This window comes from Magallana gigas, chromosome 5, assembly GCF_963853765.1.
Source record: "Magallana gigas chromosome 5, xbMagGiga1.1, whole genome shotgun sequence".
Taxonomy (NCBI): Eukaryota; Metazoa; Mollusca; class Bivalvia; order Ostreida; family Ostreidae; genus Magallana; species Magallana gigas.
In genome coordinates this window covers 19,270,717-19,288,839 of record NC_088857.1, presented here as the reverse complement: position 1 = coordinate 19,288,839, position 18,123 = coordinate 19,270,717, and the positions used below count along the sequence as shown (strand labels likewise).

General features: G+C 33.8%; 2 protein-coding genes across 2 annotated transcripts; one reads left to right on the top strand and one right to left on the bottom strand.

The window, feature by feature from the left end:
* Nucleotides 1-2,886: 2,886 nt before the first annotated feature.
* On the bottom strand, nt 2,887-13,719 carry LOC109617927 (pre-mRNA-processing factor 6). The gene is made up of 25 exons (XM_066086286.1): nt 13,610-13,719; nt 13,230-13,289; nt 13,001-13,085; nt 11,991-12,188; nt 11,781-11,875; nt 11,538-11,619; nt 11,031-11,159; nt 10,764-10,858; nt 10,360-10,424; nt 9,470-9,597; nt 8,708-8,834; nt 8,399-8,517; nt 7,933-8,095; nt 7,510-7,618; nt 7,202-7,271; nt 6,750-6,871; nt 6,437-6,530; nt 5,836-6,000; nt 5,311-5,412; nt 4,990-5,064; nt 4,550-4,683; nt 4,182-4,249; nt 3,819-3,957; nt 3,532-3,661; nt 2,887-3,355 (listed from the first exon to the last, which is right to left on the bottom strand). The coding sequence occupies exons 1-25, from the start codon at nt 13,696-13,698 to the stop codon at nt 3,203-3,205; spliced, it is 2,796 nt and encodes a 931-aa protein (XP_065942358.1). The 5' UTR covers nt 13,699-13,719; the 3' UTR covers nt 2,887-3,202.
* A 328-nt stretch (nt 13,720-14,047) lies between these two features.
* Nucleotides 14,048-17,103, top strand: LOC105343775 (MKRN2 opposite strand protein). The gene is made up of 5 exons (XM_066085548.1): nt 14,048-14,164; nt 14,354-14,586; nt 15,372-15,421; nt 15,557-15,722; nt 16,711-17,103. The coding sequence occupies exons 2-5, from the start codon at nt 14,369-14,371 to the stop codon at nt 16,934-16,936; spliced, it is 660 nt and encodes a 219-aa protein (XP_065941620.1). The 5' UTR covers nt 14,048-14,164; nt 14,354-14,368; the 3' UTR covers nt 16,937-17,103.
* The last annotated feature ends 1,020 nt before the right edge of the window (nt 17,104-18,123 follow it).

Here is an 18,123-nt window from a genome sequence, read left to right as displayed (position 1 = left end):
TTTCTCCTCTTGATAAAAAGTATATACTGTAGAGAGTCTAAATTTGAAAAGTTCCAAGTTAATGTTAATTTTTTCTTCATTATTCTTTAATTACCCGAACTAATAACAACACATTTTCACAATTAAAACCCCAAAAATGTTTAGAAGAACATGCAGGAGGCACATAATTCTCGATTGTGCTACATGCAACTTGTTAAAGTCTAGAGGAAATTCTAACTTTTTGAGAGTTTATCAAAAATTTCAATGGTATACTAAAATTGTAATGAAATAAATGATTATTTAAAACACAAATTAAAAAAAGCACACACTACATGTGTTTGACTACTACCGAAATTAAACCCAGTTAAACGTAAAAAAAAACCATCTTAACCATCTACAACTTTATGAGGTGACACACACAAAGACATGTAAATTTTCCTCAATTTAGCTGCAGAATAACGAAAAATCAGATGTCGCATTTAAACAAATGATCTAAAATTATATATTCGAAAGAAAATTGGTGTAAAAATCAACAAAAGATTAATTTTTCATGAAAGAAATAAGTGATCGTACCTTCTTTTGCGTTTCCATTATTTCCATAGGAAGTTGAATTTGCGCATGCGCAAATGTGGCAAGGGGGCAAAGTGTGTAACATCCCCATTAAGACTCGATATCGTGTGTAACAAAATTCATGTGTAAACCGGAAACTCACACTTTTTGTAATTTTGTATTTTCTGGGTAAATCATGGTCGAAAAACCCGATTTACGGGGTTCTGCAAACTTACTACACGGATTTGTGTCGTAGGTTTTGAAAATGTAGTAAGTTACACGTGTGTAAACTAGTACATGTCGTAGGTGTCGGCATGATACAAACGCACACACACACACACACACACACACACACACACACACACACACACACACAGAGAGAGAGAGAGAGAGAGAGAGAGAGAGAGAGAGAGAGAGAGAGAGAGAGAGAGAGAGATTCCTATATGTTAATGCTAACAGCACATTGAAGTCTTTCAATTCGATTAGTCGAATGCTAAAAATTTATAGAGCCCAAGCTTGCTATTTGCCTCCAACCCAACCAACGGTCATCCAACCAACCAACCAAACAAACAACAAAATTTTGAATTCCAGTTACTTGTGTAATCCATATTTCTAAGAACATTCTTCAACATTCACTCAATAAAAAACCCAGTATTATATTGCCTTAGTCTTAACCGTATTTCCAAACTGCGTAATTTCATGTTTCTAAGGTTTACATTCCTTGAGACTTCTTGAAGCTGTCATCAACAATAACAAACGTTAAATGCTGCTAAATTTATATGTTGCTGATTTACTTTTGATGATATGATTTTGTTCACAAAAATATAATTATAATAGAGAGACACATTCAAATTTGGCAAGAAAATATAATTTAACAGTAAACGACTTTCCAATGTGTTGAACCAGCATGTGTAAGGTTTAGTTGATTAATACAATTTTAATTGATTTCAATTAGCCAGACCATATATCTGACATTACTACGCCGAACGTTATAAACATACCATTGCTACAAAGTTATGCAAAAAGTAAAATCAAAATGAAAGTTAACATCGTCACACATCACAATATATTAATGGGTGATGTATCAATAGGCTTTAGTTCTTCCCAAAAAAATATATTTAGGTGCAAGATCTTTTTATAAAGCGAGACAACCCCCATTGGGTTAATGGCCATTTGTCAAGTTAAGTGTCGCCTCATACCTGTTCAATTATGCTTACAAATTCCAAGGCATGCTCAAGCGTTTCATTTTAATTCCTAATTAGAATTTATAATCACCTCACAAGTAAATATTTTACTCCAGTACTCCGAGACTTTATGAACCTTAAAACTATTTAGATTATTAAACTAGTGACAAGAACCTCGCCAAAATACTCAATGTTAAGAGATGCATTACATAGTGTTTACTTTGCAAAGGTTCCTTCAATTCAAATTAATCACTTCATAAAACATACAGGATTGTGCTTCCAATTTTTCCCCTACACAATAAACATAAGTGATGACCAGAAAAAAAAATTCTCACAAAACATTCCAAACCTGTGTAGAGAAAATAAAGATCTTCCTTCTTTATGACCTTTCACTCAAGAGGCAATTAAATGTTAATTTTCATCTCTGTTTACAGTTAACTTGCAGAAAAGACTGATTTTACCTGTGGACTGTCTTGATTCGTAACAAAATGTGTACTGGAAGAACCGGGGATGGAGCCAAAACTAAACACAAACCTAAACTTTAAAGAAAATAATTATTTTGTTGATGTCAAATGATTTCTTCTCAGAACAAAGGCTGTGTACTTGTACTTAGTCACTTTAAAATGTGCTCATATGAACTACAGGTATTAATATCTTCCGAATTGAAGTAAAAACAGGCACGTAGCATCGTTTTTGAAAGTGGGGGGGGGGGGGGGCCAGACCATCCAAAAAAACTTGACAAGCAGAAAAAAAAGAAGAAATAAAAAAGGAAATTTAAAGTTTCCACAAATCTTCAAAATCCTAATCCGTAGGGGGGGGGGGTATACTCAACTATACTTCCAAAAAAAAATTCTTCCCTACCAAAATTTTATTTCCTTCAAATCATTCAATTCCTAATCTGGGGGGGGGGGGGGGGGGGGGGTAACTTCAATTTGACTACTCATTTCCTTATTTTCATATCAATTTTTTACTATTAAACTTCCTAAAAAGTGGGGGGGCCAACTCCATTATTATTCTTTTTTTTATATGTAATTATAAAAAATTGGTTGCTGCAAGAAAAAGGCACATAGCATCAGGGGGGGCCAGGCCCCCCCTGGCCCCCCCTGATGCTACGTGCCTGAAAAAATCAAAAACTCTTGATGAGTACAAGTATAAAATAAATACAAAAACCATACACATTTACAAAATGTCTGTATTATCAGTAAATTCTAATGGATGCAGCAATATATGTATATGTACATGTACATCTCATCAATATTGAATCATACAAATACAGAAGATGGGTAACAGTTCACAGATGACAATTCATTTCATCCAAGTTACATGTCACTATCTTTAATGGCCTTTCATTGAAAGTTACAATCATAAAACTTCCTTCTTCAACAGACCTAACTTCTTCTTCATAAAACTTTTGATTAAAATGACAAAATCTCATTGTAAGACATTGTGCCAAATAAAAAAGTTTTATCATCAAGACACCATTATTTCCCTCATGTGGGCAATGGTAGGCAGTCTGCCACCAATGGCAGAATCTGCTCCGTTCTGAGTCTCCAGTTTTTTATATCTTTGGACACTTGACACCAAAACTCTCCATGCTTAGGGTCGGCATTAATACATCTCTTCTTAATGTCTGCCTGGGAATCCTGAAAATGAAAATGCTTATTACATAATGTATGACATAATCTTGCATAATAAACAATCAATGCAATAGGTTTTTTGCTCATTACCATCCAAAAAATTAACTCTTATTCATTTACATAACAAAAATGTTTTTGAGACTAGTGTAATCTTAAAAATCGGAATAAACTCGCTACCATACCTCATCACCGTGAGCCTGCTCAAACTTGTAGAAATACGCCCAGGCATCACCCAGGTCCGGCTCTATTTTGACCGTACGATTAAACCACTCCCTGGCCTTGGCTACCTTTCTTTCTGCCCAAAATATGTATCTGAAAAGTAATGGATTTAACAACTTATTAATTTTTGTGTACTCTAATTTTTTCCTCTAGTTTGCTCTAAAAGGAAGGTACTATTGAGTTGGATCTTTAACATGCTATTAATTCATTCAGTTTGATAAACATTTGATAAAGTACTCAGCATCCTTACTTGGAGGCTGCTAGAAGTACATGAGGGTCGTGTTCACATTTGCGCAGAGCATCAACTGATTTTGTCTTTCGTTGAGGTCTTGGCTCCATTGCGATAGATTCAGCCCACAGAATTCCAGAGTTTGGACACTCCTGTAAAGCTACAAAACAATGGAGAATCTTGGTTTATTAAGTCCTCTAAATACAAGGTAGAAGGTACATCTGTAAAACAGATCTTTTAATACAGGTAACAAAAACATGATTCCGAAAAATTAGTATACATTGAAAAAATTCTTTCCTTCTTTAAATTGTTCTCATTAATACGTGTAATACATACACCCCAAATGCCAGTTTTATATATACATGTACAAATTTGGAAGAATACCTCTTGCCATAAGTGTTTGTGCTATATTCTTCAGACCGCCCCTGTTCTCTACTCGAACTGCTTCTAGCCTTAAGAAAACAATGAAAAATACATGTACATTTCAGAAGAAAAAAATCATAAAAAAATACAAAGCTTTTTTTTTTTAAAAATAAATATTTTTCATGTCAGTTACATGTGAATTTTAATACTTATGTTTATTTCACTGTGCTCTGACAACACAAAATGTATTACAAAATAAGACTTAACAAGCTATTTCAATGTTGGCAGTTCTCAATGCATTAAAAAGAGATTTCAAAGGAAAACCCTCTGTTTCATGTTACTGCTCCCTAAAACTACACAAAATATTACTATAAAGGTTTGATACTTACCACAGTTCAGCACACTGTGGATTTTTTAACCTGGCTTTCTCCAGAATAGACCTGGCCTTAATCAGCTGCCCTGACTTCTCCTCCAAGCGTGACATCAGTAGCCATAAAGGAATGGCCCGGGGACATTTCTTCAGCTGCAAGGTTTAAATACGTTTATTTGTATTTCTTAGAATCTAAACAATTTTCTTTGATAAAAAGATTAAACTTTTTGTTCCTAATAAAGATGTGAAACTGACCAGTATGATTTAATGGAACAGAAAAGTGCAATGAATTTTATATTAAAACAGCAAAATTTATAAAGATTTATTTTAAAAATTTGAAGGATATTTTTTGTAGAAAATTCATAGCACAATAAGTGATGGGTATATGAGCAAAGAAATTGACAACGCAACCTGTGCCGAAACTAACAAGTGTAATGACCCTGTAACCACATGACTTACCCCTTGGTTGTAGGCCTCTCTTGCCAATTCTTTGTTGTTATTTTGCTCTTCAATCTGTCCCTTCATCATCCACAGCTACATGGATAACAAGAATTAATACTCTATACATAACCACATGTACACTGATGTATAAGTTGTAAGTAGCAGAATTAATAATTTAATCATTTAATAAAACATTAAATCTCTCTCTCTCTCTCTCTCTCTCTCTCTCTCTCTCTCTCTCTCTCCTCTCTCTCTCTCTCTCTCTCTCTCTCTCTCTCTCTCTCTCTCTCTCTCTCTCTCTCTCTCTCTCTCTCTCTCTCTCTCTCTCCTTTTACTGACCTTAGCAAAGTCTGGATAATGTTTGACAGCTTCCTGTAGCAATGTGTGTGCATTCTTGATTTCTCCAAGACACCATTCCAGTTTGATAGATTTCATCATCACCTAGTCAATGAAATTAGAAATTGTTAGCTATAGATGCAATTCTCTTAATTGCTGGTATTTCAAAAAAATGCAAATATCCTTTAGGGATAATCAGGTAAAAAGTAGTTTATTTATTATAGTTCAATTCAAATTTGTCTGCGCATACTGAATGTGAAATGAAGTTGTTGTCCACTTGCAAACTCAAACCTAAACCCCAATCCCCAAACACACAATCATATACTGTATACAGGTTTATTTCTGCCACATGTAGTTTTTGCCCTTCTACACTTGCAAACAGTTTGCCCTGTCTTGAATTTGCCAAGACACAGAGAGATAATATGAGACATTAAATCCAGTCTTAAATTTGCCAACTGACCACAAGGACGAAAATGGCAAAATTAAAACAGGAGCGAATATTTCTCTGCATACAGTACATTCAGTTACCCTGGCTGTAGGAGCACTGGCTCGGGCCTTCTGTAGCAGTCGCCTGGCTCTTTCAAACTCATTGTTCTCCGACTCCAGCTTCACGGCAGCCAGCCAGATTTCTTCACTGTTGGGATTGGCCTGGAAAGCCAAGGCCAAGATGCTTCTGGCAGCGGGCACATCTCCCTGTTGTAGTTAGAAATTAAACATTTCGTGATTTTCATTTTAGGTAACAACTTTTTTTTTATGTTTATAATTGTAAAATATTGCCAAAACTTTTAATGCAAAAAGCCTGTATTTGCACACAAAAAATAATAATAAATGAATTCAATTACACAGGGAATATCAAATAAAGTTTAGTTCTGGAGACTTAAAATCAGAGAATGAAAACTGCAAATTTAAGTACACATGTAGATACATTTAGATAGCAACATTTTTTTATATTGATATTTGCAAAATATTGCTAAAGCATGTTGTGCAAAAAGCCTGTATTTGCACAAAAAAATAAATGAGTCCAATTACACAGGGAATATCAAATAAAGTTAACTTCTGGAGACTTAAATCAGAGAATGATAACTGAGAATTCAATTGGATTACATGCATTAATAAAATCAACACTTACAGCCAACCACTTGGATTTGGCTCCCATCAGCCAGAGAACCTCAGCCTTTGGACAATGGGCCACTGCCCTCTGTAGCAGAGATTCCAGAGACTCCCTGGGAAAGTTAGGTCAGTTAAAAATTGGAAGTTGTAATAAAAAGAAACATCTGGTTTTTAACCCCACACACTGCAGTTAGAATTTACATTATGACAATGTACATGTACTGAGCAAACAGTTTTACTAGAAGAGTTTAGAGTAACAAGGGATCATGATGTACATGTATATAAAATCATTACAAAATATTCTTATTTGATGTTTCAATATTTTTTTTTACCTTGTCCCATGACTTTTCTCAAAGTAAGCTGCCCTGAGCCAGATACTCTTCTTGCTTGGATAGACTGACAAAGCATGTGCAAAAATGGCCCGGGCACATTCATAAGCCTCATGGGCAGCACACTGAAAAATCAAATTCATGGATTAATTCAAATGAAGTAAATTTTATTTAAAAGTCAATACATGTTGTGGAGGCACATTTACATATACATGTACTTAATCAATACATTTTCAAGATAATCCTAATTGTCCCTAATTTCTAAATCTGTCATTTTTGTTCACTTAAACTCTATTTAAGCTAGGAAAGACAAAACCAAAAACATGTGGGCCAGACAAAATCTCAAACATTGAATAAGATATACCAAGTATTGGCAAATTTTTTAAATCAGTGCTCTTTTTGTCATACATGTATTAAACTGTACTCTTGACTGAATAAATTATGAGAATACTTACAGATTCGGCATCCTCCATCCATGTATGTTTCTTGTCCTCATCTTCCACTCCAACACCAATTACAGCTCGGCTAAAAAAAAAACATACCCGGTAGGCGATGTTCTACATTAAAAACAAAACATAACAACTTTTTCTGGAATCATTTACACAAGGAGGATGAAGATCACAAGGAAAGCAAGATTTTGTGTGGTTTGAATTTCAAAAAATAAATGAAAAATAGAACCATACTCAATGAATAAACACAGGACAAAATCTGATAAATTGACAAGTTTAAACCTTGAGAATAAATGAATTTTAATTATACTCACACAATGGCCTGACAGGTGTGAATGCTGCCTGCTTGTTCACAATCCTCTGCATCCTTGATCCACAATTCTCTGTTGATTTCTACCATGTTGGCTCTTAGAGAACTCAAAGCTGTTGTGAAAAATCATTTTTGAGTATCAATGCACATGTACATAATTACAGTACGTGAAAATTCAAGTCTCAAATTTGACTATGATCAAACAAACGAAGAAGTATGAAATTTTTGAGAGAGTCTCCGATATAAATTCTCAAGAAGAACCATCTAGCTATACTTTCTACCACTCAGCCTGAACTTTCCACTACTCAGGATATTGAATAATGATTAAAAATATTCCAGTTATACAAGTATACAGCTTCACATTACTGTATTTCTCTAGACCATCCAAATGACCGACAAATTCTCCTATCACCTCATCAGCCTTTACCTCTGTCTATAATCTTCTCCACCATGTGTATGTTTCCATTTGCCTCCTCCAGTTTGGCGGCTGTGATCCAGATTTGTCGGTCTGTCGGGATGTTTTCTCTGGCCTTGTTCAAGACTTTTCTGGCATTCTCATATGTCTCTAGACGTGCGAGAGCCAACCAGAGCTGTAAAATCAAAGGTTAACAATGATTTATCAGATTCATTGAAAACTGGTTTGAACTAGTTTGAAATGCAGTTGAAAAATATAACATACCACTGTATATGTATTCATTTTAACACAAATAAAATTTTTACATTTTATGTTTTTAAAAAAAAAAACTTTTAAGACAACAAAAAACCTAAAAGAGAATAAAACCAATTTAAAAATAACTTGATTTTTATGATTCACCTAAATTGTGGGTAAACCTAAAGAAATACTTGTAAGGAGAACATTTGTATTGTGAAATATTCATATAAAATATGCCTACCTCAACACTAGTTGGGCAACACTCCACGGCTCGACTCAGCATGATTCTTGCATCCTCCTCATTCTCCAACTCAACAGCCTGCTTCCATAGTCTAACAGAGTTTGGGATCATCTCTAGTGCTGTAAAAATTAACAGGATTCATGCACCATTTATAGTCTAATTCACTTTTGTCAATACAAGATTATGAAACCAAAAAATCAATACAAAATCACTGAATCATGGTACAATTGAACTTGGAATCACTTTTAATTATACATGTATAGTCTTTTCATCAGTAAAAGTACCCTGATTTGCTGTTAGTATTTATACCTTTCCTGAAGACCCTTTTCTTGGCCTTGATCTCTGACTCCAGGTCAGCAGCCTTGATCCAGACCCTGACAGCAGTGGGGAGGTGTCGCACTGCCTGGGCAATCACCGCTTTGGCCTGGTCTCCTGGCTATAAAAGCAGTTATGTATCAAAGTATTAAATACTTGAACTACTTACATAAACAACTATCATGCATATGACATGCACATATATATCTGTCTATTGATAAATTGAGCCTTAAACACATTATTTTTTATTCTGCAGCAATCTGTACATAATATAATATTTGGTTAATCTAATAATTTTCTTGTAACAAATTTACCACAAGTTTAAGCAGAATTTGCTGTAATGTATATAGGGTTACATTGTATTTATGCTCCGTGTAATTTTCGCCTTTCTACACTAGTCTTGCAAACAGTTTTGCTCAGTCTTGAATTTGTCCAGACACAGTTGTTTTTAAAGACTGAGGGATAATATGAGATACTGGAAGTCTTAAATATGCCCACTGAAAACCAGGGCGAAAGAGACGAAAATAAAAATGGGGGCGAATATTTCCATGTAAACGGTATTTCTTATAATTTCTCAATATGAATTATTTCATTGAGCCAACTTTTTACAGGCTAAATGTATGAAATCTTGTATCTCTGTTGACTTTAAAAATTAGAATATTGACATGCACAATACAAATTTCAATACACAAGGCTATAGGCAATTAAATTCTTGCTACAGGTTTCACCAGGCATTAATGTATCAAGGCCACTGACCATTAGTCTCGCCGCCTCCAGCCACACATCTTCACTCTTTGGACATTCCTCACAGCCCTTCATGATCAGATTCCTGGCTATCTGCATCTTTCCTGTCACTTCCTCTAACCTAGCAGAGGCAATCCAAGCTATCCATAAAGGAAAAAAATTGAATCATTTCAAGTAATTGTGAAAATATGGATAAAATCGGAAAGACTGTACAGTGCAGGCAGTTTGTATGTATCACAATTTTGGGGATCAAGCTGGAATTTTAACAACTCTAGCTTAAAATCCTGTTTTTGATCCCAATATAGAAAACTCCAATACATTGTACATCCCTACTGTCCTGTTGTCCAATCTTATTTCGTAATTGTTGCGTTGTTTTTTTTTCTCAGCACTGTTCACAGTGTTCACTTTCACTCAAGAGCAATAAAAATAACAATCTCAATCCCCTTTTTATATAGAAAGGCCAAAGTATAACACCCCAGTTACTGCATGATAAACTCTTTTATATATATTTCAAGCTCCCTTCTAATTTTACTGGGCGAGTGAGGTTTTGTAGATGTATAACATTAGGCCATGTATTTTTTACTGTTTTAACCACAAAGCGGCTTCTGCTAAATGAATTATCGTACATCCCTAAATGCCTTGCATACGTGTAGAAGAATAGGTACTTTTACAAATATGCTGATTCAAATCCATGCCATCTTGTTTAAAAATCACTTTTGGCCAAATATTGTACACGCAAAATATATAATATGTTTACAGTACTCTGTATAAAGTACTTATACATTTAAATGTACATGTACTTGTGTGTTATTTCATGCAATGAATCTAATACATTGAAACTGCATATAATTATACATTACTTTGTTATGATGAAAAGAAGACCAATGAAACTTATAATGTACCTGGTGGATGTTTGGGGTTTGTCTCTCTGACTGACTTGAGAAGAAGTCTGGCTTTTTTCACATCACTACAAAACATGACAGGTGATTAACATCAGTAACAAAAATTTGAATTTTAAAAAGTTTTATAAAAGGCATTTGAAAACTTACTTTCAATCATGAAAAATTACACTTGAAAAAAGACTATGCTTATGTATAGATTAACTCCCTTGGAGTTCTAGATAACAAGATTTGACTGTATCAGTCAGTTTATAGATAGATACACTGTTTTGCCTAATAGTCTTATTTGATGTCCGAGATTTGACTTTATTAGCCAGTTTATAGATAGATATTGCATAATAGTCTTATTTGATATCCGAGGTTTGATTTATTAGCCAATTAATGGACAGATAGGTGTGTAGTCTTACTTGATGTCTCCCCCATGAGAAGGCAGCATGGACTGTAAGTCTGTCAGGTAACCTTTGGGATCCACCACTGTCTGTCCACTGACCGAGTCCGACACCTGAAAACAGAAGAATCTCATACATAAAGTAAATGTGCAAATAGACATTATATACGTGTACCACTGATAATTTTACAAAACATTTCAATTTCACAGCAGAAATAGATAAGCATTTGTACTTTATATTTGTTGCTTTTACCAAAGAAATTTCCTCAACATTATCAACAGTTACCTGTGTAAGTTTTATATCCATCAAAGTGTTTCTGGCCTGCCCAATCTTCTTCATGTCAATGTCTGCACTGGGTGTTGAGGTTCCTAGAGGGGTGATGGCACCAAATGGGGTGTTTAAGCCACCAAACTTCTGTAGACAAAAAGCAATAATTCAAAAACTTCAAAGTTGATACAAATGCTCAATACTTAAAAAGGTCATAAAACTATTTTGAGGTAACAACTGGCACTTGCCAACATTTACATGTATTTATTATAATTATTATATATGTAGTTATATCTCTATTATTTTATTCTATTAATAACAAAGTATTGGAGGTTATTTAATTAATGTTAGTTAAGTATGATCTTTTGTCCAAGACAATGTCATCTATTTTCATTTGATTCTCATATTCTTAAATTGTCTTTTATCTAAAGAAAATTCAGTCATTGGTATCTAATGATGATGATGCCAATTCATCAGAAACTGCAAAAATTCAAACTCAAAAAAAAAAAAAATTGACAGACATACCTGGTCCCTGTCAGATATGGTGTTTGCTGTCCCTGTGCTGGCTGCTGCTCTAGCTAACACACTGTCTGGAACTGGTGTAAATCTGAAAGAAAAAATTGTATGATACATGTATGTCAAGAATAAAGAGGATTTTCATTTAAAACTAATATGTGTACAGGTACAGGTATGTAGATGTATGCATGTTTTTAATATCTTCTGGTTTAATTTTTTTTCTCAATACATTTATCATGATACAACTCTTACTTTTCAGCACGCGCATTCCTCTGTTTCTTGTTTCTGGCATCCCCTACCTCTGGTATGTTCAACCACTCATCTTCGCTGACAGCAGCCAAATCTCTCTGCAAATCAAAATTTTTAAAAACAACATTACATGAAGGCCTATAATCAAATCTTACATGTGTTGTCTTAACTTAGATTTTTGTTTTTTATTTTCAACACATTTCTTATAAGTACCTTTAAATCTGAAAACTGCTGCTGAATTTTTGGTCTTTCCTGACGATATTTCTCTAATTCCTCTTTCAGTTTCAGCTCTCTCCTTTCCCTACGTTTGTCATCCATTCTCTTGTCAATTTCCTCGTATATAGCATCTGCCTCCTCATCATCTTTGTCGTATGGATCTTTTGCGCATAAACTTCCTCCATAACCAGTAAACTATAAGGTAGAAGGAAACAAAAGACACTTGTTAATAAAGTGTACATACATTGGGAGATAATTTTAGTTACAGTATCACTGTGATTTATATGAAATTAAATGTCACTTAGATGTTGTATAGTGATCATGAAAACAATGAAAAGTCCATTCAAAATTTACCTTTATATATTATTAATATTTACATTTCCTAATCCACTTCAATGATATCTAAGGTATCTTCAAATAATAAATTGCTAAGTCATACCAACGACTAATGACCATATGCTATATTTTACTTATTATTTACATAATGCATTAATGTCCTAGATTAAGATTTATTGAATATCAAATTAAGTAAAATTCTTCTCCGAGCCATGAAGGTGCATAGGGTTGGTGCTTATCTCCAGTTTTCATGGTGCTAAGCAGATAATAGTCATTTACTCCTCCTAGATGGGACACCAGTCCATCACAAGTTAACCCCAGCATAAGCCGGTTCTCAATTGCAGTTGGTGGAATGAGACAATGCAGATAAAATCACTTGTCTAAGAACTCAAAACATAAGATCAAGTGACAACAACTGGGCGTGACCACAACCGGGCACAAACTTGTGACCTTTGTGCAACTGGCCCAGCACCTTTTACCACTGAGCCATGTGCTCCACTAATTGAATATTAAAATCAATCAAAACCTAACTTCCCACATAACTTAACGACTGGACAGGCATTAATAATGTTAATTTTTAGGAATAGAGTTCAAAATTGTCCAGGAATTTCAACTTTTCTTTAAAATACAAACAAATTTCTATAACCCTTTCTTCTAATGATAGATCATACCTCATCATAATTAGCATCATTCAAATCTTCCTCCTCTTCATCATCATTTTTGCTCTTCTTTATGGGTGGTGCATGACGATCATCACTAAAAACATAACAGGATGATGGGCACATGTTTAAAACTTATATTTCCAGTTATTTAAAAATCCAGATTGTTATACAAAGCATAACAGCAAAAGAGAAGGTTATAAACTATGCAAAAAGCCAGCCTTTACATGCATGTACTTACGAAATATCATCTATATCTCTTGCCGGACCAATATCAGATCTTGTTGTAAAGCCGGTTGCACTGAAAAAACAAAAATACAAATGAAAATACTTGGTATAATAAGTAGCCACCGTGTGCATTATATCAGGCAATCAAGTTCAAAATAAAATGAAAGTTGTCCGACCAAATTAAGAGCAAAATCAGCTATAGTATTACATAAAAAAAGAAAGCTCTTCTCCTGACTTACTAGTACTAAAACATGATTTAAAGTAGTACACAATGTGAAAAACTACCGGCTTCTGCTTTAGTAAAATAAAAACCACCAATACTTGTTTGAGATGTTATATTCCAGTTTAAAAGAGTAATTTACTTCTCCATGATATTCAAAATATTTATTTTACCCTCTTCCAAGACCTGGCACGTAGCCTAACGGGGCAGGCAACCCAATAAACGTTTTCTTTTTAGCACTAACAAGAGACTGTACCGACATCTTTGCGTTTTTGACTGGTTCTCTTGACTAGCCCAAATATTGTCCCATTGCAAATTCATCCCCCTAAAGAGATTTTATCAAACGGATTCGCAGTTAAAAAGTCTATTTTATAAAACCATGAGTAAATAAAAATTTGATCTTCCTAATATAGTTTGATCGAATTTTACTTAAAATATTATGTAGAATTTTTCAAATGGTGTTAGTTGTTTCGGGGAAAGGGTGTTGAATTGACGTAGGGCGATTTGCAGTGGCACAAAGAGGACTAGTTTGTTTGGTTAACTCGTACGGATTCTTCTACAATCTAGTTTGTTATTTAAAAAAAAAAGATTATAAAAAATATGTGTTTCTTAAATCTCAAACTTATGTTTTTAACCACACATTTCATAACTTTTGCTTTAACATTTTCCACGAATATTTCGTGAACGCTTTACCTACTTTCGAACCAACCCAAACAAACTTGCTGCAGGTGAGACAGGTGTTTGTTTTGACTGTCACTGTGCCAAATAAAGAAACAAGAGGAACATCTACAAGTTGTCGCCCGAGGGACACAGTCCCAGACTGTGTTAAATATGTTTGTATCAGAGCCTTAAATAACAAGTTATTTTTAATCCAATTCATTGTAAACGTTTGGATTTACCTTGGTTTCTTTGCACAGAAAATCAGGAAAACGATGTCCAGAAGCACGCCAGATATCTTGTGCTGGCAGCACTGTGACAAGCTGACCAATATTCTGTGTTTTTCTGTCCCTCCTGTCTGTCCTCTGTGTCACTATAATACGACTCACTCGCCTAGTCGTATCCCCCCATACAAGCTCCCCTCACCCCTCACCAATGCTGGTGAGTCACCGGTGTCACTGGTTGTAAGACCAACAGTTGGAACTTTTCTCAGGTATGTTGATCATTTAATTTCTTATTTGAACACAAAAAAATTCAAAAGAAGACCTACAAAGTACCGGTATAACTGATTATTACTATCTATGCTAGAGCTCCAAGGTTTCCTGGTCCATTCCAGTTCCCACAAACCAGTCAGATCTAAAAAAAAAAAAAACTCATTAAACAGGTTTGGACCAAACGCCCAAATAGGATATAGTAGCCCGTTCTGGATATAATAGCCCAAATGGGATATAAATTTAAAGTGCAAAAAATAGAAAAATTTTGATTTTGAAATTTCAGATACATGTATAAATTTTATCCACATTAATAGAATTATAGATGAAATGTATCAACTTTTTCTGTAGCCATACTATAATTATGGAGATTAATCCCTCAGTATATCCAAAACTTCTTGGGGATCAATTTTACAAACTATAGACATATAGAAAAACTTCTTAACCAAAAGTTCTTGTATTTGATACATATTAATGCAGATTTATATCAAAAATTTCAAAATCAAAAATTTTTATTGATGCACTTTAAATTTATATCCCATTTGGGCTTTTATTTCCCGAACGGGTTATTTTATCCCATTTGATTGATTGGTCCCAACCTGTTAAAACAAGCTCGCCCATTACCTTGGTTTTTTGGGAGTAGAGTTGACCAAAAATCTTTGGCTAGCAAAGATCATTTTTCCTGTTAAAAGTTGATGTCAACTTCTTCACAGATAATGATGACTTCTATGTCTCCTTAGCTTTTGCATGCATGTTTATTTTATCCTTTTGGTAATGTTTTTTGCAGAAATTATGACAATTCTGTCAATCTACACATAGGAGTGACTGATACAAAAGGTGAGATATAAAAATATCTATTAACAAAAAGAATATGTTGAACATGTATCAGTATAAGATTTCCAAATGTTTATAATTCACTGCAAGATAACAAGAAGAAAAGACTCTAACAATAGTTACCAATGTGGATTTCAGGCACAGTGTATGACTATGATGAAGATGGGGTTCATGTAGGGGTAGCTGGGTGGGAGGAATGCCTCGTGATTCCACTGTCAAATAGAGGCGTCACACCCCAGATCTACCACCTCTGGGATGCCACGCTTTATAACCTATCTCAGTCCAATATGTGGACAAAGTCCAAGTAAGTGACCATGCACTTTTATTCTACCTTGGAAATATTACACTTTGTCTGCCCTCTTTCAACCAGCTAACATAACTCCTCTTACAGTTTTTACATTAGAAAGTTTTCTGTTTTGCAAATCAATTGTATATATATTAGAGATGTGCATATTACTTGAATTTTTTTTTGGGGGGGGGCATAATATTGCACATAGAGTACCCCTTTTGTATACAGATAAATCCTCCTACAGTTTTCAGGATAGGAAATTTTTGTTTTGCAGATCAATTGTACATACTGGTACAGTGTATATCAGTGATGTTTATGTTACATGGATTTTGATTTTTGATCATTTATGCAAAAATATACCAACTGTAAAACTTAGCCATGTATTTTGCAAATATTGGATATAGGGTACCCCAAGTGTACAAATAAATTCCTCATACAGTTTTCAAGATGTGAAAATTTTGTTTTGCTTATCATTGTACTGTACATATATGTCAGAGATGCATGTGCATATTACATGTAATTGGATTGAAATTTTTTAACCGGGTTTTCCTACGGAAAAATCCGGTTATTAAAAAGTGAAAATGGCAGGTTGGCGGGCAGGCGGCTGCCAAAAGGGTACCCTCATTGAATGGGTATCCTATAGTTTTCAAGATAGAATATTGTTCTTTTGCAGATCAATTGTACATATATCAGAGGTTTGCATATTGCTAGGATTTGATTTCTTATAATTCATGAAAAAAATACCAGCTTTTGAACTTCAGTCATTTTTTGGCAAAATATTGCACATAGGGTACCCTCATTGTACGGAAAACTCCTCCTACAGTTTTCAATATAGGAGGTTGTTTTTTTGCAGATCAATTGTACATATAATAGAGGTGGGCATAATGCTAGGATTTTGTTTTCTGATATTTTTATGAAAAAATACCAGCTTTTGAAATTAGTCATGATGTAACGGATACACATATACTTTGGTATCTTATATTTTTCTGTTTGTCTTTTGAAGGTACATTGAGGACCGTCACAACTGCTTTGATTTTGTGATCTTCTTCTTGAAGCAGGTTGGGTTCAGCAGACAAAATCTCTCTGCTGAGAGCAGGAGTGCTCTGACCCATGACATTATTCTACCTCAGATGTCAAAGGTTGTGCAGTACATTACACTCTATAGGAATATAGCAAGCATTTCTTACGTGTGTCAAGATGTTCAAACAAAATCTCTCATGAAAAAGTGAAGAGATGTATACATATATGCCTCTTAGCATATGTAAATTTGCAGTTTGAATTTGTTTTACCTTTCCTACCCTTTTCTAGTCATATACCCACTTTCTTGATTAACAAAACCAAAATACATGTATTAAAATGAAATTCATATTCTACACATACGATCACAAGGAGATAGCCATTTTAAAAAGAGAATTTAATATTTAGAATCTATGAAAAATCATGTCAACGGACAATTGTAGTAAAATTCTGTGCTTAAAACAATTCACAGTTAATTCTTGTGATTGTATTTAGTATATTAAACTCAATGTACATAATGCACCATATGTACATTTTGTTAGTGAAATACAGGAACTGATGTCATACATATTTTATTTATATGTTATATATACATGTTTTTTTTTTTCAAATTTTATGAGATAATAAATTGCATTGACCTTTTATTTTACCAGTTATTTAATTTTTAGGAATTCTATTTTTACGATGAATTGCTGCCAAATTGTATTTATTATTCATCATAATAGCATGTACAAGTATATGCATAATATCAATGGAAACATGTTCAATATTTTAATATCTTTTAAATTGTTAGACATTTACCAGTAAATGAAATATATTGCTTTACATTGTTATAAATTTGGAGATATTTATGTGCAGTATACATTGCATGTGGTACTTTTGTATTGAAATGTATTTTTTATATAATTTCATTAGGATAATCATAAATATGATATATATTTAAACTAAAAGCCTTTTAATCCTTCCTTCCACTCCTTTCAAAAGGATTTGAAAATGCATACATCATGCTTTTAAAAGTATATATTTTTATAGAGCTCCTTATACATGTACATGTATATAAATTATGTTTATTTCATAATTCACAGTTTTATATTAATACATGTTCAATAAATACAGTAATCAACACATTTCTTTGTTATTTTTATCTATATTTACAGAAGTGTGCATACTATAGTTTGCATAGATCTAAAGAGCAAACGTATCTATGCAAAATGATGAATTTATATATAAAAACAAGAGGCCCATGGCCACATCACTCACCTGAGGAACAATAGGTATGATAAAATCAGCTTAATGGAGTCATGATACAAACTATCTGGACAATGTACAAAAATACATGTAGATCCTGTATAAATGAAATCCATTTTCCCCCTGGATATTCTTATGTTTATAATCATTA